The 24,808-nt window shown below is 42.5% G+C and overlaps 1 protein-coding gene across 2 annotated transcripts in view; it reads right to left on the bottom strand.

Annotated features, from left to right (window-relative positions):
* LOC141131532 (neuronal acetylcholine receptor subunit alpha-5) overlaps positions 1–24,808 on the bottom strand; it is a 40,161-nt gene that overhangs the window by 7,293 nt on the left and 8,060 nt on the right. The window contains exons 2-3 of one of the 2 annotated variants that reach the window (XM_073618904.1): positions 9,477–9,640; positions 6,135–6,179 (exon numbers count right to left, since the gene is read on the bottom strand). In XM_073618904.1, the coding sequence (XP_073475005.1) occupies positions 6,135–6,179; positions 9,477–9,640 (209 nt within the window). Of the gene's footprint in view, positions 1–6,134; positions 6,180–9,472; positions 9,641–24,808 lie in introns of those variants that run through there. The other variant, XM_073618905.1, reaches the window with a different exon arrangement.

Raw genomic sequence — 24,808 nt, 5'->3', positions numbered from 1 at the left:
TGTCTGGTCCCTGCTAAACTGGCTGAATTTTGTTCAATGTTTGGCTGGCTTAAAAGATAAGTTCACTTTAAAAAAAAAAAAAGAAAGAAATTCAAATTTTTTTGCAGGTAAAAAAAAGTGCATTTATTTTTTTTTATTTCTTTTGAGCATGTAAAGCAGGGATATGCAATTAGCTGACCTCTTGCTGTTGCAAGACCCATCATGCCTCTGCCTCTGGGTGTCATTAAATCTGTGTTCCTGTACATCCCGTACACGCAGGCAGATACACTGACAGGAAGAATCAATGATCTACCACGGTGTCCCACAGAGCTGTGGTAGTTTATTGAGACCTACAAACTGACATTTGCAAAGGATGTCGGTATTTGTAGTTCATTCATACACAGAACCCTGTCAATGAATGACATGGCCATGTGGGCGGAGCCCCGCACGGTCACACTGATTTAAATAACTGACAGCTAGTATAGGGAACTTCTCCCCGTACTGTGGGGTGGATTGGGCAGCTGCTGCAGCATTGGGAACATGTTACATGTTCCACCCTAAAAACGGGTGGAGCATGTAACATGCTCCCAAAGGTGACATCAGTGAGTGCAATAATAACCTCCACCCCTTTATTGGTGTCAGGGAGTACAATAAAAATGACCCCCTCTACACTTTACTGCCATTACTGGGTACAATAACCCCCCCCTCCCCTTTCCCTCTGCTGTCAGTGGATACAATAATAACTCCCCGAATTGGTGTTCAGTGGTTACTTAAAGGCCCCTTGAAGATTTGGCTGCTCAATGACTGGGACCCACTGCCAGGAAGATCTAAGAAGTTCAGTCACTGTAGATCTAAGGGGGACATGCAAGGAAAATAAAAAAACAGCATTTTAGCTTGCACATGATTGGATGATGAAATCAGCAGAGCTTCCCCTCATTTCAGACCTTCCCCTCAGATCTACAACGACTGCACTTTCAGTGCACTTACAAGTGCAGTTGCAGTGCACTTGTAGTGCAAAGTGGATTTGCCTTTCGTAAATAACCCCCAACATCTTTTACTTTTTGCTATAATAAATATCCCACATTTAAAAAAATAATATGTATTCTACATATTTTTGGTAAAAAAAAATCTCAATAAGCGGATATTGATTGGTTTGCGCAAAAGTTATAGCGTCTACAAAATAGGGGATAGATTTATGGCATTTTTATTATTATTTTTTTTTTACTAGTAATGGTGGCGATCTGCGATTTTTATCGGGACTGCGATATTGCGGCGGACAAACTGGACACTTTTAACACATTTTTGGGACCACTGACAATTATACAGCGATCAGTGCTATAAAAATGCACTGATTACTGTGTAAATGTCACTGGCAGGCAAGGAGTTAACACTAGGGGGCGATCAAGGGGTTAACTGTGTTCCCTAGGTGTGTTCTAACTGTAGGGGGGATGGGACTGTCTAGGAGGAGAGAGAGAGATCAGTGTTCATACTTAGTATGAACACACGATCTGTCGCTACTCCCCTGAAAGAACTGGGATTTGTGCCTCGCTCTGCCACGAATGATTGCGGGTTCCTGGCGGACATCGCGCCTGCTGGGCACTCGCATCATCTCTGAGCACACGCCTCCGGCGGCGCGCGCTCACCCCTAGTGGCCAAAAGGCGAAGCAACATAAGGCAACGTCATTTCACCCAGCCCTGCCATTCTGCCGCAGTAAAACTGCGGCAGCTGGTTGGCAAGCAGATATACTACACGGACTGCACTATATACTATTACTTCTAAACTTCTCAGTCTAACCTCATCGATTGACCTGAAGCAATGGATACAGGCTCCTACCCACTCCAACGGCAACACCCTTGACCTTGTCTTCTCCTATCTGTGCACTCCATGCAACCTTTCCAACAATCCACTCCCACTCTCTGATCACCACCTTATTAGTTTTGCTCTCTCCCTGTCTTCCACCTCTTCTCCCTCCAACCGCCTAACAGTTACACGTAGAAACCTTCGCCATCTCAACCCTTCTCTTCTCTACTCTGCTACTGATCACCTCTATGACTAAATCTCACCTCTGTCCTGCCCCAACCTAGCTACTTTCATCTACAACAGCTCACTGTCTTCCTCCCTAGACAAGCTTGCCCCCCTCACTACACACAGAATTAGGCCCCCACTGCTACAATCCTGGCAAACAGATGACACCAGAAGTCTCAAAAAATGTAGCCGCGCTCTTGAGCGCTTGTGGCATAAGACTAAGACCCAGGAAGACTTCACACAATATAAATCTGCCCTCCTAAAATATTATTCCTGCCTTCACACTGCCAAACAGACCTACTTTATCACACTCATTAACACCTTCTCATCCAGTCCACGTCAACTCTTCTCTACCTTCAACACTCTACTCTGTCCTCCACTGCCTCCACTTGCCAACTCACTCACTGCCCAGGAGATTGCCAATCACTTCAAAACTAAGATTGATACAATTCATGAGGAGATCGCCAATGCGCAAAAACCTCCCCCATGCAACAACCCATGTCCACAGATACAATCATTACTACCCTCATTCAACCCTGCTACTATTACTGAGGTTGCTAAACTTTTATCTAACATTCATCTAACCACCTGCCCCCTGGATCCTGTTCCCTCGCAAATGCTACGCTCACCCTCTGACTCGATTCTACACTCTCTAACTCACATTTTCAACCTCTCCCTCTCTTGTGGCATCTTCCCAAACTCTCTAAAACATGCGTTAGTCACCCCTATACTTAAAAAGCCCTCACTGGACCCCACCAATCTCAACAACTTACGTCCCATCTCCTTACTCTCCTTCTCCTCCAAACTTCTTGAAAGACTGGTCTACAACCGACTAAGCGACCATCTGACCATGAATAAACTTCTTGATCCCCTTCAGTCTGGTTTTCGCCCTCAACACTCCATGGAAACTGCTCTCCTTAAACTCTCAAATGACCTTCTAATGGCTAAAACCAGTGGACACTATTCTGTACTATTTCTCCTGGATCTCTCTGCTGCCTTTGACACAGTGGACCACCCCCTCCTCCTCAAAAAACTCCACTCCTTTGGTCTCCGTGACTGTACTCTTCGCTGGTTCTCATCCTACCTATCACACCGCTCCTTCAGTGTCACTTACAACTCTACTTCCTCCTCTCCTCTTCCTTTCTCCGTTGGGGTCCCCCAAGGTTCTGTTCTTGGACCTCTCCTTTTCTCAATCTACACCACCTCCTTGGGTCAGTTGATTGCCTCCCACGGCTTTAAATATCATCTCTATGCTGATGACACCCAAATCTATCTCTCCACCCCCCCAGCTCTCTCCAACTGTCTCCTCATGCATTACCAACCTACTAGCAGACATATCAGCCTGGATGTCACATCACTTCCTCAAATTCAACCTATCCAAAACCGAGCTCATGATATTTCCTCTCTCAGGTGCCACTTCCCCTGATTTCCCTGTCAATATCAACGGCTCAACTATCAACCCATCTCCCCACGCTAAAGTCCTAGGTGTAATCCTGAACTCTGAACTAACCTTTCGACCCCACATTCTATCACTATCCAAAACTTGCCGCCTCAATCTCCGCAACATCTCCAAGATACGCCCCTTCCTAACCAATGTCACCACAAAGCTTCTAATCCATTCCCTGGTCATCTTTCGCCTCGACTACTGCAACTCCCTCCTCATTGGTTTACCTCTAAATAGGCTATCCCCACTTCAGTCCATCATGAACGCTGCTGCCAGGCTCATCCACCTCACAAACCGCTCAGCGTCTGCTACACCCCTCTGCCAATCCCTCCATTGGCTGCCACTCAGTCACCGAATTAAATTCAAGATACTAACTATAACTTACAAAGCCATCCACAACCTGGCTCCCAGCTACATCTCTAACCTAGTCACAAAATACCAACCTAACCGTTTTCTTTGCTCTTCCCAAGACCTCCTGCTCTCAAACTCCCTTGTCACCTCATCCCATGCTTGCCTTCAGGACTTCTCCAGAGCCTCCCCCATCCTCTGGAATGCTCTACCCCAATCCGTCCAATTTTCTCCTACTTTATCCACTTTCAGACGATCCCTGAAAACTCATCTCTTCAGAGATGCCCATCTGGCCCCCACCTAACAACTGTACATTTACCTTCTCAATCAGCACATCACCCACAGTTATTACCTCTTGTATCTCTTGACCTTCCCTCTTAGATTGTAAGCTCTAAGGAGCAGGGCCCTCTGATTCCTACTGTATTAAATTGTATTGTATTTGTACTGTTTACCCTCAAGTTGTAAAGCGCTACGTAAACTGTTGGCGCTATATAAATCCTGCATAATAATAATAATAATAATAATACTCTGAACTGTATTATGTATACTATACAGACTGCACTATATACTCTTAACTGTATTATATATACTATAAGGACTGCACTATATACTCTGAACTGTATTATATATACTACATGGACTGCACTATATACTCTGAACTGTAATATATATATATATATATATATATAATATACTACATTGACTGACTGCACACTACACTAACTACCTGCCTAATCTCCGTTCATTCACTATATACGGCCGCCATGTAAGCAGCAGCCTTATATGTGTGGGGCGTGGACTTAGCCCCTGAGCCATGATTGGGCAAAGACAAACTGCTTTTGGCCAATCATGGCTCTCACAGCACATCGCGATGTGATTGGCCAAAGCATGCAGGTCAGGTGCATGCTTTTGCCAATCAGCAGTTGTCAATGCACTGCGATCTCGCAATGCATTATGGGGGGCTCTGCGGCAGGCAAACTTGCTACAAGCACCCCATATGTTCATTTGTTCTACGAACAAACGAACACCGATGTTCGAGTCAAACTTATGTTCGACTCGAGCATCGGGACCATCCTTATCTGTGACATCATCAATAAACACCAATGGCCCAGTGCCACTGGAAGCCATGCATGCCCATGCCATCACACTGCCTCCACCATGTTTTACAGATGATGTTTTGTGCTTTGGATCATGAGCTGTTCCAAGTCTTCTCCACACTTTTTTCTTCCCGTCATTCCGGTACAGATTAATCTTAGTTTCATCCGTCCAAAGAATGCTTTTCCAGAACTGGTCTGGCTTTTTTCAATGTTTTTTGGCAAAGTCTAATCTGGCTTTTCTATTCTTCAGGCTTATGAATGGTTTGCACCTTGTTGTGAACCCTCTGTATTTGCCCTCGTGAAGTCTTCTCTTGATTGTAGACTTGTGACAATGATACGTCCACCTCCTGGAGAGTGTCCTTCACTTGTCTGGATGTTGTGAATGGGTTTTTCATTACCATAGAGAGGATCCTGCGATCATCCACCACTGTTGTCTTCATGGACGTCCAGGCCTTTTTATGTTGCTGAGCTCACCAGTGCATTCTTCTTTCCTCAGAATGTACCAAACTGTAGATCTGGAAACTCCCAATGTTGCTGCTATCACTCTGGATTTGTTTCATTTCTAAATCCTTACAATGGCCTGTTTCACTTGCATGGATAGCTCCTTTGAACGCATGACATATGTTTACAGCAATAGATTCCAAATGCAAATATCACACTTAGAATCAACTCCAGACATTTTACCTGCTTAATTGATGAAAAAAATAACGAAGGAGTAGCCCACACCTCGTCATGAAACAGTATTTGATTTAATTGTCCAATTACTTTTGGTCCCTTAAAAAAGGGGGCATGGCTATTCTTAAGAGCTGTAATTCCTAAACCCTTCCACCGATTTGGATGTACATACCCTCAAATTAAACCTGAGAGTGTGCACTTTCAGTCCATATTCATTATATAACTATAGCTTGAATACGTTTTGGTAAATACCTAAAAAAAAACTTAAATTGTGCCTGTGTCAAAATATACTGTCCAGTATATATATAGTATATAGTATAGTATAGTATAGATTTAGTACAGCAAAATAAACAATGCATGCATCATTTTAGTTACCATATGTTCCTAAATTATGCAACTTAAGATAATGCAAAAACCGAACCTACAAAATGATGAAAATGAGTCACCAAAATTGGTTCTCAGGTGTCAGTATTAGACTACAAAGTAATACCAAGTACATAAAAGTTGCTACTATTAAAAAAGCACTTACTCTCTGTCACTTAAAACATACAGGATGTGCACATACCTGTTTTAGCCATACATTAGTGGTCATTAGCTGATTTTTTTCATCCTGCAACAGATCAGAAATATTTTATATTAGTATATATGACTGTGTAATGACATAAGAGCAGGTACAGTTAACTTTAGATAGTGTGTTATGATGAGTATCTTAGAGTTGGAATAGCTAAAGCTGTCTACAAACATTAGATGGAGGGTGGCCATATTTGCTTAGACTGGCCATCAACAGAAGCCCTTTCTTTACACATGCAAGATTAGGTGCTCATTTACACATGCAGTCGCCATCGCTGCCCCTCCTAAATGTGGATTTCTATTCATACAGGCAGTTAGGGGGCAATATATCACCTCCTCACCATAGCTCTGAAAAGCCCACACCACCACCCCTTGCATTGCATGTGGTTGCAGAGCAGCTGTGGCACAGCCCCATTCACCCCTTTAGCACCTGATAGATTATATACATGTAAAAGCTATTGGGATTTGAGCACAGGTATACAGTATATCATCTCTTTTGCAGTGAAGGTCAGTGGCCAGACCTGAACCTAGTAGCTCTCCTATAACTTGTGTCTATGTGCCCCATATTGGCACTATATCCACTGGAGCATTTGCAGTTTGCAGTGCAGAGTAGGGACTGGCCATCTGGATCTCAAATTTTCCGACAACAAAATCCGTTGTCGTAAATTCCGCATAGACTTCATGTCTATGCATTCCAGACTTCAGACTGTAATTGACTGCTAAAGGATTTGCAACCAAGTATTAAAAAGTGAAAGTTTGATGGATGATTGTTAATCTGTCCCATTACTTTTGGTCCCTTAAAAAGTGCGAGGCACATATACAAACTGTTGTAATTCCTACACCGTTCACCTGATTTGGATGTAAATACCCTCAAATTAAAGCTGAAAGTCTGCAGTTAAAGCACATCTTGTTCGTTTCATTTCAAATCCAATATGGTGGTGTATAAAGCCAAAAAGATTAGAATTGTGTCAATGTCCCAATATTTATGGACCTGACTGTATCTGATCCCCTATCAATCAGCAATATTTCTGGCTCCCAGGTGTCTTTTATACCGGTAACAAGCTGAGATTAGCCGCACTCTCTTAAAGGGAGTGCGGCTAATCTCAGCTTGTTACCTGCATAAAAGACACATGTCCACAGAAGCAATCAATCAATGAGATTCCAATCTCTCCACCATGTCCAAGGATGTCAGGGACAAGATTGTAGACTTACACAAGGCTGGAAAGGGCTACAAGACCATCACCAAGCAGCTTGGTGAGAGGGTGTCAACAGTTGGTGCGATTATTCGCAAATGGAAAAAACACAAAATAACTGTCAATCTCCCTCGGTCTGGGGCTCCATGCAAGATCTCACCTCATGGAGTTTCAATGATCATGAGAATAGTGAGCAATCAGACCAGAACTACACAGGAGAATTTTCTCAATGATCTCAAGGCAGCTAGGACCATAGTCACCAAGAAAACAATTGGTAACACACTACGCCATGAAGGACTGAAATCCTGCAGCTCCCTCAAGGTCCCCCAGCTCAAGAAAGCACATGTACAGGCCTATCTGAAGTTTGTTAATGAACATCTGAATGATTCAGAGAAGAACTGTGTGAAATTGTTGTGGTCAGACGAGACTAAAATGGAGCTCTTTGGCATCACCTCAACTCGCCGTGTTTGGAGGAGGATGAATTCTGCTTATGACCCCAAGAATACCATCCCCACCTTTAGACATAGAGGTGGAAACATTATGCTTTGGGGGTGTTTTTCTCTTAAGAGGACAGGACAACTTCATCGCATCAAAGGGACGAAGGAAGGGGCCATGTACTGTATGTAGCCTTATAAAGAGGCATGACTTTACTTATCAGAGCTTTCCAGGCTGTAATGGTTGAAACAGTAGATTTCTTCCAAGCAAGAATAATGCTTTTCCTGGCATAATAGAACAATAGGATTAGGAGAGTTCAGATCACCTTTGTAGGGGCCAAGGAGTCAACCAATCCCAGCAAGCAAATCTCCCAAGTGAGGATTATGTGTAATGTCGTGACAGAATTTACACATTGTACTACATTGAGCCAAAATTGTTGTATTTCCGTACAATCCCAAAATACATAAATTAAATCTGCATGGGAGGAATTACTCCCATGCAGCGACTGGAAGGCAAATATTTTAGCCAATCTAGCAGGGGTTAAATAAATTCTGTGCAAGACTTTATATTGGATAAGGTGGTCTCATGCGGACACCAGTCGAGTAAATGGAGAGTCCCAAATTTCATCCCAGTCATCCCCATCCATACTAGGAAAATTAACTAACCAAGGATTATGAGAGGGCAGGAGAAGTATGGCAGTATCACTAAATAGTTGTTTACATATGGATGATAGCTCCTTTTTTAAGGTGTCATTCTTTAGTAAGGCCTCCAAGTCACCCATACACACTACTATACCTGAGGAGCAGAACTAAGTCTGAAAGGCGTGTCTGAACTGGGGGTAGAGGAAGAGGTGAGAGTTAGGCAATCCAAATTGGACTTTTAAAGATTTAAAAGCAAGCGGTGTCCCATTCCGCACGACAGATCCTACCGTTTTTACACCAAATTTAGACCAAATAATGGGCTCTGGAATGGGCTCTGTAACTGAGGATTTTTTCCATAAGGGCATATAAGGATAAACTACACTATTATCTCCAAGCTCCGCCTGCCTAGTCACCTCCCAAGCCCGAATTGTGGCTCGCATGGATACAGTGAGAGGATAGGGGGCCCTAGCTCCTCAGAATACCAAATGGTACAATGCCTTATAGAGCCAACAACAATTGCCTCGAAAGACACTGCCACAATGTCATCTGGAAGAGTCAGCCACCTATGGACACAGACCGATTGCCCTGCCAGAAAGTAACTGGAAAAATTGAGAACCGACAGATGTAGTGATATAGTATGTGTAGTAGTATGTTCACCGATTTATGTGGGACATTATAATGTTCACCGATTTATGTGGGACATTATATTATTATATGTACGTACACATAAATCGGTGAACATTTTACAACACCAGACCCCCCCTCCTTCCATGAGGAAAATACATTTCTGAGGATGTTCTGTAAACCAACTGTGTACAGAAGGCCTGAAGGTTTCCACATTGTATTGAATTTTACAGAATATTACAGTGGCTGCAAATTGAAAAGGAAAGGTAATTTTTATTAACATTAAATTACAATACGGTCTGTGTAGCAATTGTATATGCTATATTTTTTTAATTGCTATTTTTATTTTTCATAGAGAAAAAGAGCTCTTTTAATAAAATTAAGATCATTAATAAAATATAAACTCTTTTCTGCTTTTATCATAATAAAATGTGTCATACATACTACATCCACAAGCTGAGTAATAGCAAGGCCAAACTTCACTTTCACTGTGTCATTCAAGTGTTCGACTGGACGAACCCACTTCTGGTAATCTTGTTGTTGAAATAAATATTTGAATAATCTATCTTCACACTTTGCTATAAAAGACGGTTCAGATATTCCTATTCCTAAAATAAAAACAAAAAAATATATTAGTTTAACCACTTGCCTCCCAAGCCAATTCTGACACTTCTCTCCTACGTGTAAAAATCATAATTTTTTTTTGCTAGAAAATTACTCAGGACCCCCAAACATTATATATATTATTTTAGCAGAGACCCTAGGGAAAAAAATAGCGGCCATTGCAACTTTTTATGCCACGCATGATTTACGCAGCAATTTTTCAAACGCGATTGTTTTGGAATAAAACATTTTCATGATCTAGAAAAAAACCAAAACACAATATTTACTCCAATTTTTTTGTATAATGTGAAAGATGATATTACACCTGAGTAAATAGATAATATAACATGTCACGCTTTAAAATTGTGCCAAATTTTGGCACTTTAATCTCTATAGGCTACGCTTTAAAAAAATGTACAGGTTACCAGTTTAGCGTTACAGAGAAGGTTTGGTACTAGAAATATTGCTCTCACTCTAACGTTCATGGCGTTAACTCACATGTATGGTTTGAATGTTATTTACATATGCGGGCACGACCCACATATCTGTTTGCTTTTGTGTGCGAGCACGCAGGGAGGGGCCGCTTTAAAAACTCTTTTTATTTTTTATTGTTTATATTATTTACATTTTTTTATTTTTGCACTTTCCCTTTAATTTTTTACTTTTTGATCACATTTATTCCTATTACAAGGAATGTACACATCCCTTGTAATAGGAATAGGGCATGACAGGTCCTCTTTATGGATAGATCTGGGGTCTATAATTCCCCAGATCTCACCTCTATGCTGGAAAGCCTGAGATAAAAAATAAATAAAAATAAATCGATCTCAGGCTTTCCAACAAGATAAACGGCAGTTTACATCTGCAAGAGCCGGCGCATCCAGCCTCCGAGGGTCATAGAGATGGCCCGGGGACCATCTGGTTCTCGGTCAGCTCTATTATAAACTTCCAGCACCGGCAGGTTCATTCATCGCATGGGAGAGACCGGAGAAGCACCGGAGGGCGGCAGAGGGGCGTCCCCTCCCACTGCCTGTAAAAGCGTTTTTTACTGTGCAGGGAATCGCCTGCTGAAAACAAATATTTATGGATGATGCCTTCTGCTGCAGGCACCATTCAGATATCACCACTTCAAGTCCCCAATGTCATATGACGGCGACCCCTTGAAATTTTCCACATTTAGTCATGTTGCATCCAAAAATTTAAATGTATTTTATTAGGATTTTATGTGATAGACCAACACAAAGTGGCACATAATTGTGAAGTGGAAGGAAAATAATAGATGGTTTTCAAAATCTTTTACAAATAAATATGTGAAAAGTGTGGGGTGCATTTGTATTCAGCCCCCGGAGTCAATACTTTGTAGAACCACCTTTAACTGCAAATACAGCTGCAAGTCTTTTTGGATATGTCTCTACCAGCTTTGCACATCTAGAGAGTGACATTTTTGCCCATATTTCTTTGCAAAATAGCTCAAGCTCTGTCAGATTGGATGGAGAGCATCTGTGAACAGCAATTTTCAAGTCTTGCCACAGATTCTTAACTGAATTTAGATCTGGGCATTGACTGGGTCATTCTAACACATGAATATGCTTTGATCTAAACCATTCCATTGTAGCTCTGGCTGTATGTTTATTGTCATTGTCCTGCTGGAAAGTGAACCTCCACCCCAGTCTAAAGTCTTTTGAAGACTAACAGGATTTCTTCTAAGATTGCCCAGTATTTGGCTCCATCCATCTTCCCTCAACTCTGATCAGCTTCCCTGTCCCTGCTAAAGAAAAGCATCCCCACAACATGATGCTGCCACCACCATATTTCATGGTGGGGATGGTGTGTTCAGGGTGATGTGCAGTGTTAGTTTTCCCCCACACATATCGTTTTTGTTTTTAGGCCAAAAAGTTCAATTTTGGTCTCATCTGACCAGAGCACCTTCTTCAGCATGTTTGCTGTGTCCCCCACATGGCTTCTCGTTATCTGCAAACTTGACTTCTTATGGCTTTCTTTCAACAATGGCTTTCTTCTTGCCACTCTTCCATAAAGGCCAGATTTGTGGAGTGCTCCTCCAGAGTTACCAATGGGCCTCTAGGCTTCTTCCCTGATTATTGCTCTCCTTGCCTGGCCTGTCAGTTAAGGTGGACGGCCATGTCTTGGTAGGTTTGCTGCTGTGCCATACTCTTTACATTTTCGGATGATGGATTGAACAGTGCTCCGTGAGATGTTCAAAGCTTGGGATATGTTTTTATAACCTAACCCTGCTTTAAACTTCTTTACAACTTTATTCCTGACCTGTCTGGTGTGTTCCTTGGCCTTCATGATGCTGTTTGTTCACTAAGGTTCTCTACAAAACCTCTGAGGGTGTCACAGAACAGCTGTATTTATACTGAGATTAAATTACACACAGGTGGACTCTATTTACTAATTAGGTGACTTCTGGATGCTAATTTTAGTTAGGGGTATCAGAGTAAAGGGGGCTGAATACAAATGCACGCCACACTTTTCACATATTTATTTGTAAAAAAAATTGAAAACCATTTATCATTTTACTTCCACTTCACAATTATGTGCCACTTTGTGTTGGTCTATCACATAAAATCCCAATAAAATACATTTACGTTTTTGGTTTTAACATGACAAAATGTGGAAAATATCCAGGGGTATGAACACTGTTACAAGGCACTGTATGTAGAATGGTAGACCCTGCTTTACTACTTACTGACCTGTGTGTTGCTTATTACTGACCTACTAACCTTTGCATTACTACCTACTGAGCATTACTTAACTCCTTCAGATCCGCGCTATAGCTGAATGATGGCTACAGCGCAGATCTACTTTGCCGGGAGGCCGTCTACAGACGTCCTCCCCTTTGCACGCTCCCTGCCTGTGACCACCGATTCAATGAGACTCGGATGATTACAGATCGGAGTAAGGGGTCGATCCCGGTCTCTTACCACTTGAGCTATCAGCCAATGACAGCTGATCACGTGATGTAAACAGAAGATCGGTAATAGTTTCCTTTTCTTCTCACGCTGATAGCGGCTTCTGTTGAAGGGACATCGGTCCCGAAGAGGAAGAGGCACAACCGCCTCGTCTGTGCCCACCAGTACCGCCTGCCAGTGCCCACAGTGCCACGAATTAGTGCCCACAGTGCCACGAATCAGTGCCCACTAGTACATAACAGTGCCAGCAATCAGTGCCACCTATCAATGCCCACCAGTGGTGCCATTCGGTGCCTCATCAGTACCACCTACCAGTGCCGATCAGTGCTCATCACTGCCACCCATCAGTGCCCATCACTGCTGCCCATCAGTGCCAGCTGTCAGTGCCACCTATCATTGCCCTTCAGTGCTGCCCATCAGTGCCACCTCTCAGTGCCAACCAATGCCACCTATCAGTGCCCACCAGTGCCGCCTATTAGTGCCCATCAGTGCTGCCTTATCAGTGTCCATCAGTGCCGCCTTATCAGTGCCCATCAATGCAGCCTATCGGTGCCCATCAGTGCAGCCTATCAGTGCCCATCAGAGCAGCCTCATCAGCGTACATCAATGAAGGAGAAAAATTACCTGTTTACAAAATTTATTATTAAATATAACACGGTTTTGTATTTTTTTTTTTAATTTAACAAAAAAAAAACCCAGAGGTGATCAAATACCACAAAAAGAAAGCTTTTTTTGTGGGAAAAACAATGATAAAAATGTCATTTGGGTACAGTGTTGTATGACCGCGCAATTGTCGTTCAAAGAGTGACAGCGCTAAAAGCTGAAAACTGGTCTGGGCAAGTGGGGGGTTTAGGTTCCCAGTAAGCAAGTGGTTAATAATGACATACTGACCTCTTCACTTGACATTACTACCTACTGACCTCTGCATTACATTTTATGTATGTTTGCAATCAGCAGCACTACCTACCAACCACTGCATTACCTATTTCTTACCTACTGGCCTCTGGACTACCATTTAATTCTTACTGACCTACTGACCTCTGCTTTACTTACAGTGGATATAAAAAGTCTACACACCCCTGCTAAAATGTCAGGTTTTTGTCGTGTAAAAAAATGAGACAAAGATAAATAATTGTAGAACTTTTCCCACCTTTTAATGTGACCTATAAACTGTACAACTCAATTGAAAAACAAACTGAGTCAGTACACACCCTTAGATTAACCCCAAATAAAGTTCAGCTGTTCTATAGGTCTTTCCTGACATTTTCTTAGTCGTGTCCTACAGCAAAAGCCATGGTCTGTAGACAGCTTCCAAAGCATCAGAGGGATCTCATTGTTAAAAGGTATCAGTCAGGAGAAGGGTACAAAAGTATTTCCAAGGCATTAGATATACCATGGAACACAGTGAAGACAGTCATCATCAAGTGGAGAAAATATGGCACAACAGTGACATTATCAAGAACTGGATGTCTCTCCAAAATTGATGAAAAGATGAGAAGAAAACTAGTCAGGGAAGCTGCCAAGAGGCCTACAGCAACATTAAAGGAGCTGCAGGAATATCTGGCAAGTACTGGCTGTGTGGTACATGTGACAATAATCTCCCGTATTCTTCATATGTCTGGGCTATGGGGTAGAGTGGCAAGACAGAAGCCTTTTCTCACAAAGAAAAGCAACCAAGCCCGGCTAAATTTTGCAAAAACACATCTGAAGTCTCCCAAAAGCATGTGGGAAAATGTGTTATGATCTGATGAAACCAAGGTTGAACATTTTGCAGATAATTCCAAAAGATATATTTGGCACAGAAACAACACTGCACATCACCAAAAGAACACCATACCTACAGTGAAGCATGGTGGTGGCAGCATCATGCTTTGGGGATATTTTTCTTCAGCTGGAACCTTAGTCAAGGTAGAAGGAATTATAAACAGTTCCAAATACCAGTCATAATTGTCACAAAACCTTCAGGCTTCTGCTAGAAAGCTGAATATAAAGAGGAACTTCATCTTTCAGCATAACAACGAACCAAAGCATACATCCATTTTATTTTTCAAAATTTTTGGTCTCTTTTTTTTTTTTAGGAAAAAATAAAAAACCCAGGAGTGATTAAATGCCACCAAAATAAAGCTCTATTTGTGTGTAGCATGACCGCGCAATTGTCATTCAAAGTCTGACAGCGTTGAAAAATGTCCTGAGCAGAAAGGGGATTAAGTGCCCTGTATTGAGGTGGTTAAATTACACACAGGTGAACTCTATTTACTAATTAGGTGACTCCTGAAGGCAATTGGTTCCACTAGATTTTAGTTAGGGGTATCAGAGTAAAGGGGGCTGAAAAAATATACGCCACACTTTTCAGATATTTATTTGTAAAAAAATTTGAACACCATTATCATTTTCCCTTTACTTCACAATTATGTGCCACTTTGTGTTGGTCTATCATATAAAATCCCAATAAAATATATTTACGTTTTTGGTTGTAACGTGACAAAATGTGGAAAATTCCAAGGGGTATGAATACTTTTTCAAGACACTGTATACATATTGTGTGGCCTATGCGTTGCAAGTATGACCAATTTTAGGTCCAAACTAAATGAGCAAATTATAGTTATTTAGCCTACAATAAGCTGTGATTATTAAGTAGGATCACAAAATTCCTAAATTTGCATTGCTTGGCATTGCTGATATTGGCAAAATGATAGCATGTAGCAACTGCTCTAATAGTGCAGGTTGTTGCAGCTGACTGAAAATATCCAAAACTGCAAATAATGTTTGGTTATATGTAAACACTGCCTTTATGATTTGGACCGACTGCACAGTTGCAGTCTGTGCATCTATTGATTAAAATGTCAGGCTTTTTCTTTATGTAAAGAGCTACTGTCTATTAGTATTCACATTGCAATATTTGCTTGGATGGCTGCAGGCTTTGATATTGAATGATTTGTATAATTTGAGAGTAAAATGTGTGGTCTACTTTTTCCTTCTTTTCCCTTACAAATTGTAAGCCAAATATTACATCAGATTGTGTGAACTATTTTCACTAACATGTGTAGGGGTGCTGCCCTAAGCAATAAGGTGTCTAATTTAATTTAATATTGCAGCTAGGCTTTAGTCAGCGTGAGCTTGGATTATTATAGTTCTGTTTGCTTAAGTTTGTTACAGGGGACTGTTTCTTAGCAGATGCAACAAGAAGCAGCACTGCTAAGGTATAAATATAAATGTCTCCCTGGCCAACCACTAGGTGGTTAATATATATATATATATATATATATATATATATATATTTATATTTATATATATATATATATATATATATATATATATATATATATAAATATATATATATATATATATATATATATATATATATATATATATATATATATATATATATATATATATATATATATTGCTGGTGGTGCATGCTAGGGAGGATATAACTATCTGAAGCAACCTTTCAGAAAGGTTCTTGACTCCTGGGCTTTTGCCAGGGAAGGAGGCAGTGCTGGATGTCCCTTTTAGACATTAAGTGCCCTAAACCTCTCTCCTTGAGTTTATTGTATCTAATAAACTCTATGAATATTCTAAAGTGACTAACACCCAATTTTTTCTACCCCACAATGGATCAAGGATTCCACCTTGAAGAATCTCCTTTGGTGCATGTCATGGCTGTCTACTTTCTCCAATACTATTTGTTCTCTAACTAGAAAAGCATTTTTATTCCTGGTTCAGCTGCTGCAACATCATTAAGATGATAATCTTCCAAAAGTTCCTAAATCTAATTAATTCCTTCCCAATTCACATTCCTCTGACTTTCTTTCACCCAGCCTCATGGCTTTTTACCAAGTTTATATGGACCTATAAGTGCCCCAGGTTGAAACAACAAATACTTTAACCCCCCAACTTCTATGGTGTAATAGCAATGGCGGACCTAACATTATCCAATACATCTTATCACCCGTTACATCTAAATGACTGGAATAGGCCCAGGCATAGCAAGGACTGAGTACACCTTGAATAAGCCCAATATAATATTTCCCTGAAAACCTGCCCCAACAGATTTGAGATTCAATCCATTCATTGACCCCGACTGCTTATAAAAAAGCATTTGTGAAACAAAATCTCACATTATACCCATCTCTTCACCACCAAATTTTAGGGGACCAGGAATTTCCCTCTGGTCTCTTCCTTCCGCAACTTAAGGAAAAAAAGTATTTATTGTGCCTCCCACCTATTTATGGGTTCAAAATGGCCAACAATTACACACCTGACTTCCCCTACATGCATTTTCTGCCTGCCCTTTCAGAACGCCCTGTAACTACGCCATTTCTTGACCATTTACCATCACCCAGAGAATTCCACTACAACTTTGAGAATCTATGCTTAGATGAAGGCCTTCTCAGACATGTCCTGTCATTTATCAACTCCTGCTTAGTTCTGCCATACCCTGACCACATTTATTATGGCCAGGGAAGATGGCTTAAACATTACTTTCTCCCTAGAGCCACTCCAGAAAATGTACTGTCACTTTCAAATCATCAATCTGCACCAGGATACGAGAATGTAATACAGGATCATCACAAAATGGTGGAGAACTCCAGATCCACAAATTCACATCATCTGTACCAGATTATGGATGGAGATGTGGTGTTAACAGAGCATCTCCTCCACGCATCTTTTGGGAATGCCCTAAAATCTCAGCGTTCTGGGATAAAGTCAGAATAATCTCACAACAATTCACTGACTTTCATGTCCCTGCATATCTCTTCCTCCTACAACATAACACCATCCCCACTAAAACTTCTTGGGAATCAATCTTAAGACACCTCCTCAATTTTGTTAAGGCCAACATCCCTGCCTGCTAGCTGGAGGATCTCCTCCATCCATCCAGATAGAGCTTAATAGGTTAGATGGTAAAAGGAGAATGGAGGACCTGACTGACAGAGAAAAACCAAAGATACATTTCACCAAACTTGACAACATTGGCATATGTTTATATACTCAAACAAAGGCAAAATGCATTATGTTTGGAGTAGAAAGGGAGGCGAAAGCACCTTACTAATTCCTATCACTTGCCTCCTTCCTTTAGTCACCTCTGCATTACATTTTATGTATGTTTGCAATCAGCAGTACTACCTACCAACCACTACATTACCTATTTCTTACCTACTGGCCTCTGGACTACCATTTAATTCTTACTGACCTACTGACCTCTGCTTTACTTACAGTGGATATAAAAAGTCTACACACCCCTGTTAAAATGTCAGGTTTTTGTCGTGTAAAAAAATGAGACAAAGATAAATAATTGTAGAACTTTTCCCACCTTTTAATGTGACCTATAAACTGTACAACTCAATTGAAAAACACACCTACCATCATTTAATGTGCCTCTGATTAACCCCAAATAAAGTTCAGCTGTTCTATAGGTCTTTCCTGACATTTTCTTAGTCGTGTCCTACAGCAAAAGCCATGGTCCAAAGACAGCTTCCAAAGCATTAGAGGGATCTCATTGTTAAAAGGTATCAGTCAGGAGAAGGGTACAAAAGTATTTCCAAGGCATTAGATATACCATGGAACGCAGTGAAGACAGTCATCATCAAGTGGAGAAATTATGGCACAACAGTGACATTATCAAAAACTGGACATCCCTCCAAAATTGATGAAAAGATGAGAAGAAAACTAGTCAGGGAAGCTGCCAAGAGGCCTACAGCAACATTAAAGGAGCTGCAGGAATATCTGGCAAGTACTGGCTGTGTGGTACATGTGACAACAATCTCCCGTATTCTTCATATGTCTGGGCTATGGGGTAGAGTGGCAAGATCCCCCTTCCGGTCCCTTGGTGGCTCCCCCCAACTCTCCTCATCCCTGCCATTCAGCCATTTTTCCCCACCCCCTGCTTACATTCCAGCACTACATTCCCTTTCCTAAGCAACTCTGCTATCTTTCCCAATACAGTAGTCCTAAGCCCAACTCCCACCACTCCCCCCATTCCACACAGTTATCCTTAACCAAGGGAAGCTATAGTCCCCTGACCTACAACACAGTCTGTTCCCCATTGCTCTTTGCTGTATTTACCCGAAACTTAAAAAATGGAAGATCTGAATGAGTGAGATTGTCACAGACAAAGAACGGATACTCCCTGAATTCTCTCTATACTGACAATAATCTTAGAATGACCAGTCTTTTACATGTATATAACCTTGTTATTACATAAATAAAGCATTTGAAAAAAAAATCAGAGTCAGGATATAGACATAAAAATTCCTTGTACAGAATTCTACCTTAACAAAGGTACAGTTTGTACATACAGCTTCTCTGCTTTCTAAATGGCATACCACTTATGAAATACAAACATCATACAGTATATTTACAATAAAAAAACTCTTTATATAGATTGAAGAAAAGAATTCTGCTTTTTCAGAGTTTTTGCAATTCGAAGTTCCAATCTATACACTAATCTATCTTTCTTTGTAAAATAATCCTTCAGGAGTCATCTGTTATTCCTTAGTATACAAGTCACATCCAGGCTAACCCTCCAACTGAGCAGAAATTTGGGCCTTTCATGGCACTGGCCACATTTAACACATAAAAACATTCTGAAATGTTCATGTAATTAAGCATGTAGCCTCATTTGTAGCCCAACTCCAAGCTGCTGTTAAATATATCCATGTGGTGGGATCACCCAATGCAATGCATGGGTTAAATGCCCGTTTGCTTGAAGCAAAACAAAAATGTACAAATGCTTACTCTATTCTTCACTCCACTGGCAGCCTGCACTCTATTCCACTGTTCAATGTTCTCAAATGTGGACAGGCCTTTACTGTCCCCCATAGAATGTAGGAATTCTGGTCCTACATTGATAATATCACAGAGCTAAGTGTGGCTTTGGGAGACTGGCCACACAGAGGGAAAGGAAAAGCTAAGTATTTGTACTTATTCCTTTCCCACTTAGCCAAACAAGCATTGAACATATGCAGTGTGAAGAAGGACCTCACTACATGGATAAATTTAACAGCCACCTGAAGTTATGCTCTAAAAAACGCATTGAACGAATAAACACTTTACATGCTATTGAACACATTCACCAATCAACCTCTTAAAGGTTGCAGCTTTAGCATCTCTGCGTCTAAATCCCTAGGTGCACCCATCACTGCTATTATAAGGGACATTTATTTGACAATATAAAGAGTGCAACAGTGCATAAATCATAGGCATATTATAAAGGGAGGAGGTGGAATTAGTAGAGCAGACCCTCAAAGTGTATCTAAACTCAAAAACAACTGTTTAGCATACTTCAGCTTTTTTCCTTATTTTATCCTGGGAATTCTGCAAATTACACACTTCCATTTCCTGGATGTCTGAGTACACTCACTTCTTCACTGTATCATAGATACATAGTTACATAGTAGGTGAGGTTGAAAAAAGACACAAGTCCATCAAGTCCAACCCATGTGTGTGATTATGTGTCAGTATTACATTGTATATCCTTGTATGTTGTGGTCGTTCAGGTGCTTATCTTAATAGTTTTTTTAAACTATTGATGCCCCCTGCTGATACCACCGCCTGTGGAAGGGTATCCATGGACAGAGCCATGGTTGTTACCCAGGCTGAACTACAATTTTTTTGCCTTTGTTCATCTCCAAAGCTCATTTGGCTGGACTTCTCCTATGGATCACAGGAGTGCAGTTCGTTTTGCAATCCTGTGACCCGATTTCAGTCCAAGCACCGCGTCATTGCGACAATAAAGTCTGGATCCTCGAGGTGCCTGGACTGACACCGAGCTCACCCTCCACAGCCCAGTGCTCCAATGAGCGAGGAGGGAGCAGATCAGAGAGCTGTGACTGACAGTCTACAGCTCTCTGCTCACGGAGCCGTGAGAACTGAGGGATTGGCGGTGTTCGACCTCTCAGTTCTCAATGTTAGAGGTGTCGGGGGACAGATGCAGCATCGGACCAATGCTGCATCCACCTAGGTAAGTAATCTATAAAAAAAAAAATAATCCTTTACTTCTCTTTTAATGATGTGGAGATATCACATTTTAGTTGTCCTCTAAAGTTTACATAAGAGGGGTTGATTTACTAAAACTGGAGAGCGCAAAATCTGGTGCAGTTCTGCATAGAAACCAATCAGCGTCAAGGTTCTTTTGGTAATGCTTAATTGAACAAGCTGAAGTTAGAAGCCGATTGGCTACCATGCACAGCTGCACCTGATTTTGCATTCTCCAGTTTCTTAAATTTATTAAATTGATTTGACAGGGTGGAGTCTTGCAGTTTGCTCATTTCCAGGAGAGTTTAGGCTTTATCCTAACAACAAAATACAGTTCTTCTTTATGGGATGAGGATTCTCACCCTATAAATCCACTAGCCAAAATAAAGGAGTTTTTTTTAATGTAAGGATGTTATTTTAAACCTAATTTTCAGTTCTTTGAGAGCCATCATATGTCAATACAAATATTATATTATACTTGGCAAAACTTCCATTTTGCTGACAATTACTGAGAACAAATATGCCTCTCAGATGGAAAAATGAGATATGGGGAAAACGTTATTTCTATAGACCTATTATACAACTTTATTTCTAGTGAAAGTTCAGTTTCATGGTGGGTAGAAGGCGTTTCTCACTGAATAAAATGCTTTTCACTTAAGATGAAGACCCCTTTAGCCCTGGATCATAGCTTTACTAAATATTAATTTTGTGTTAGAATTTTAAACACATAATCATGTACAGCACAATATACCAGTACTTAAAGGGGTTGTAAATCTTTGTGTTTTTTCACCTTAATGCATCCTATGCATTAAGGTGAAAAAAGCCCCCCCCCCCCCCTACCTGAGCCCCCCCCCTGCATGAGCCCTAGAACTTGACCCGACGGGGAAGCACTGTCTCTCTGCCCGGGGTTCTCGGCTCTTGATTGGATAGATTGGTAGCAGTACAGCCATTGGCTCCCGCTGCTGTCAATCAAATCCAATAACGCGGGCACCGGGGGCAGGGCCGAGTCCAGCATTCGGCGGCTATGGACGTCAAATGCTGGACTCGGGAGCGTGCCCGCAAGGGTTATATGATGTGGGGAGGAGCTGCGAGAGCCGCCGGGGACCCCAGAAGAGCAGGTTCGGGGGCCACTCTGTGCAAAACGAGCTGCACAGTGGAGGCAAGTATGATATGTTTGTTATTTAAAAAAAAAAAAAGGAACCCTTACAATCACTTTAAACAATAAGTGCACTTTTAGTGCATATTCTTTAGATTTACTTGTACCTGAGGCCTGCTTAAAAATTTCAGTGCAAGGGGTACCTGTTTTAGACTCCATTATCTCTAGCTTTCACACAAGGTGTGTCTTCCTGCTTGAGAGCCACAAAATCCAGGACACTAAATTATGTAAACTCTAACTCGCAGATAGGATAACAAGGATAACTTGCCACACATTTGTGGCAGTGTTGAATTGTAAGTTTGTTAAAGTGGGGTTCCACCCAAAAAAACAAAAATACCTGAAAAATTCTAAAAACAAAAAACAAAAAAAATTTGGATGTTTTTTTTTTTTTACTTACCTCTAAATGCCTGTTGCTAGGTGGTCCCTTGTAGTCTGCCTCTTCCTTTGCCTGGGCTGGTGACATCACTTCCCCCTCGGCACAGGAAGGGCTTGGCTCTGCTCCCTCCCTCCTGTCAATCATCTGGGACCCATTACAGGTCCCAGTTGATTGAGCGGCCAATCACGGCGCGCAGCCCCGCTCGCAGCGCCGGTCGCGCATGTGCAGTGGGTGCCAGGCTGTGAAGCCACAGCCAGGCGCCCACAGTTGAAATGCCGGCGCCGACGAGCGGAGGGGGGGGGACGAGCGGGGCTTCGATCCCCCGCATCGCTGGACCTAGGGACAGGTAAGTGTCCAATTAAAAGTCAGCAGCTGCAGTATTTGTAGCTGCTGACTTTTAATTTTTTTTTTTTTTAATGGAGCCCCTGGGTGGAACTCCTCTTTAACTTGCTGCACATTTTCACTGGCAAATTTTACACTTGCAGAGCACTTGAAGCACAAGTTCTAGTTGACACTTTTCCAATTTGTAGCAAATTTGTGTGCCAAGTCTCTAGCAAGAGCAAAGTTGCAGTGATGAGTCTACAGCAAGAGCTCTTCAAGTTACAGTGACCCCTTGTGGTGGGATGAGTATTGCACAACATAACTAAACCAGAACTTGCAGCAGACTTGCAGAATGTTTGCAAAGAAAGTTGATCTGGAGTCATGCAATATGGACTTGCTGCAATCAGGGCCGGATGAACATAGGGGCTTTTGGAGCTGCAGCTCCAGGCCCCTGCCTTAAAATCGCCCCCCTCCCCCCCCAGCCAGCAGTATAAGCCCGATTTTCTCCTGTCCATAAACTTCTATGGGACAGGAGAAGCTGTGTGTAAATGTAGGGGTGTCTGGCTGCATCTGTGTTTGCTCACTGTGGTTATTATAGTGTCACAGTGCACAGTTCCCCCCCCCTACACAAATGGGAGAGGCTGAGTCGTCTCTGCCTTTCCCCTCCCCTCTCCCTCTGCGAAGTCTGTGCAGTGAAGGAGCCGTGTGGGTGGGAAAATATGAACAGAACACCAGCAGATAGAAGGTGAACAGGATATCTCTGAGTGATGAGCCTCCAGGGACCATCCAAATGTGAGCTCAGTGACTGGACACTTATCTCCCTTCCCCTGGTTTTTAACTTTTTTCTCCAGCAGTAGCTGTTATAACTGCAGCCAAAGTATTTAGAATTGTGTCATCAGCCTGTGGTAGTGCTCGGTCCCTTGTGCTTTTAGGTGGGTTCACACTGGTTTGCTGTGTTTTGGCCCATTGCTGGTTTATCCACAGTTTCCCTGCGTTTTACCCACAGTCCTATTGATTTCTATTAGGTTGTGTGTTTTTTCTGCATTTTCTGAAAGTGCACCAAAATTCCTACATGCTGCATCTTTGGCACTCTGTCAGAAAATGCAGCAAAATCCTGCAACCTGATATATATCAATAGGACTGCAAGCTAAAACTGCAGATACAAAAGCAGTGCAGCCGACTACAGCACACCAGTGTGAGCCCAAAGACTTGAACACACAACCCCCCTGTAGAACTTGGTCTGATCAATACTCCTGGCATACACACACACGACCATACCATCCCAGCTCAGGAGGGGTGGGGGCTCCAGGGATTTGATTGACTATGCAGGCCCTGTCTCTTCTATCCATCCGGGCAAGGTCCTGGAGGGAGTGGCAGGCTGCTGGTGGCAAGTGGCACACCATATCTGGTGACAGGCTGCTGGTGGCAAGTGGCACACCGTATCTGGTGACAGGCTGCTGGTGGCAAGTGACACACCGTATCTTGTGGCAGGCTGCTGGTGGCAAGAGGCCAACTGTATCTGGTGACAGGCTGCTGGTGGCAAATGGCACACTGTATCTGGTGGCAAGCTGCTGGTGGCAAGTGGCACACTGTATCTGGTGGCAGGCTGCTGGTGGCAAGCGGCACACTGTAACTGGTGGCAAGTGGCACGCCGTATCTGGTGTCATGCTGCTTGTGGCAAGTGGCACACTGTATCTAGTGGCAGGCTGCTGTTGGCAAGTGGCACACTGTATCTGGTGGCAGGCTGCTGGTGGCAAGTGGCACACTGTATCTGGTGGCAAGTGGCACACCGTATCTGGTGTCATGCTGCTTGTGGCAAGTGGCACACTGTATCTAGTGGCAGGCTGCTGTTGGCAAGTGGCACACTGTATCTGGTGACAGGCTGCTGGTGGCAAGTGGCACACTGTATCTGGTGGCAGGCTGCTGGTGGCAAGTGGCACACTGTATCTGGTGGCTAGTGGCACACTGTATCTGGTGGCATGCTGCTTGTGGCAAGTGGCACACTGTATCTAGTGGCAGACTGCTGTTGGCAAGTAGCACACTGTTTCTGGTGGCAGGCTGCTGGTGGCAAGTGGCACACTGTATCTGGTGACAGGCTGCTGGTGGCAAGTGGCACACTGTATCTGGTGGCAGGCTGCTGGTGGCAAGTGGCACACCATATCTGGTGGTAGACTGCTGGTGGCAAGTGGCACACCATATCTGGTGGCATGCTGCTGGTGGCAAGTGGCACACTGTATCTGGTGGCAGGCTGCTTGTGGCAAGTGGCACACTGTATCTGGTGGCAGGCTGCTTGAGGCAAGTGACACACTGTATCTGGTGGCAGGCTGCTGTTGGCAAGTGGCACACTGTATCTGGTGGAAGGCGGCTGGTGGCAAGTGGCACACTGTATCTGATGGCAGGCTGCTGG

The sequence above is a fragment of the Aquarana catesbeiana genome, linkage group LG03, assembly GCF_042186555.1.
Source record: "Aquarana catesbeiana isolate 2022-GZ linkage group LG03, ASM4218655v1, whole genome shotgun sequence".
NCBI lineage: Eukaryota > Metazoa > Chordata > Amphibia > Anura > Ranidae > Aquarana > Aquarana catesbeiana.
The sequence above is the reverse complement of the archived record's forward strand: the minus strand, read 5'-3'. Positions and strand labels throughout refer to the sequence as shown.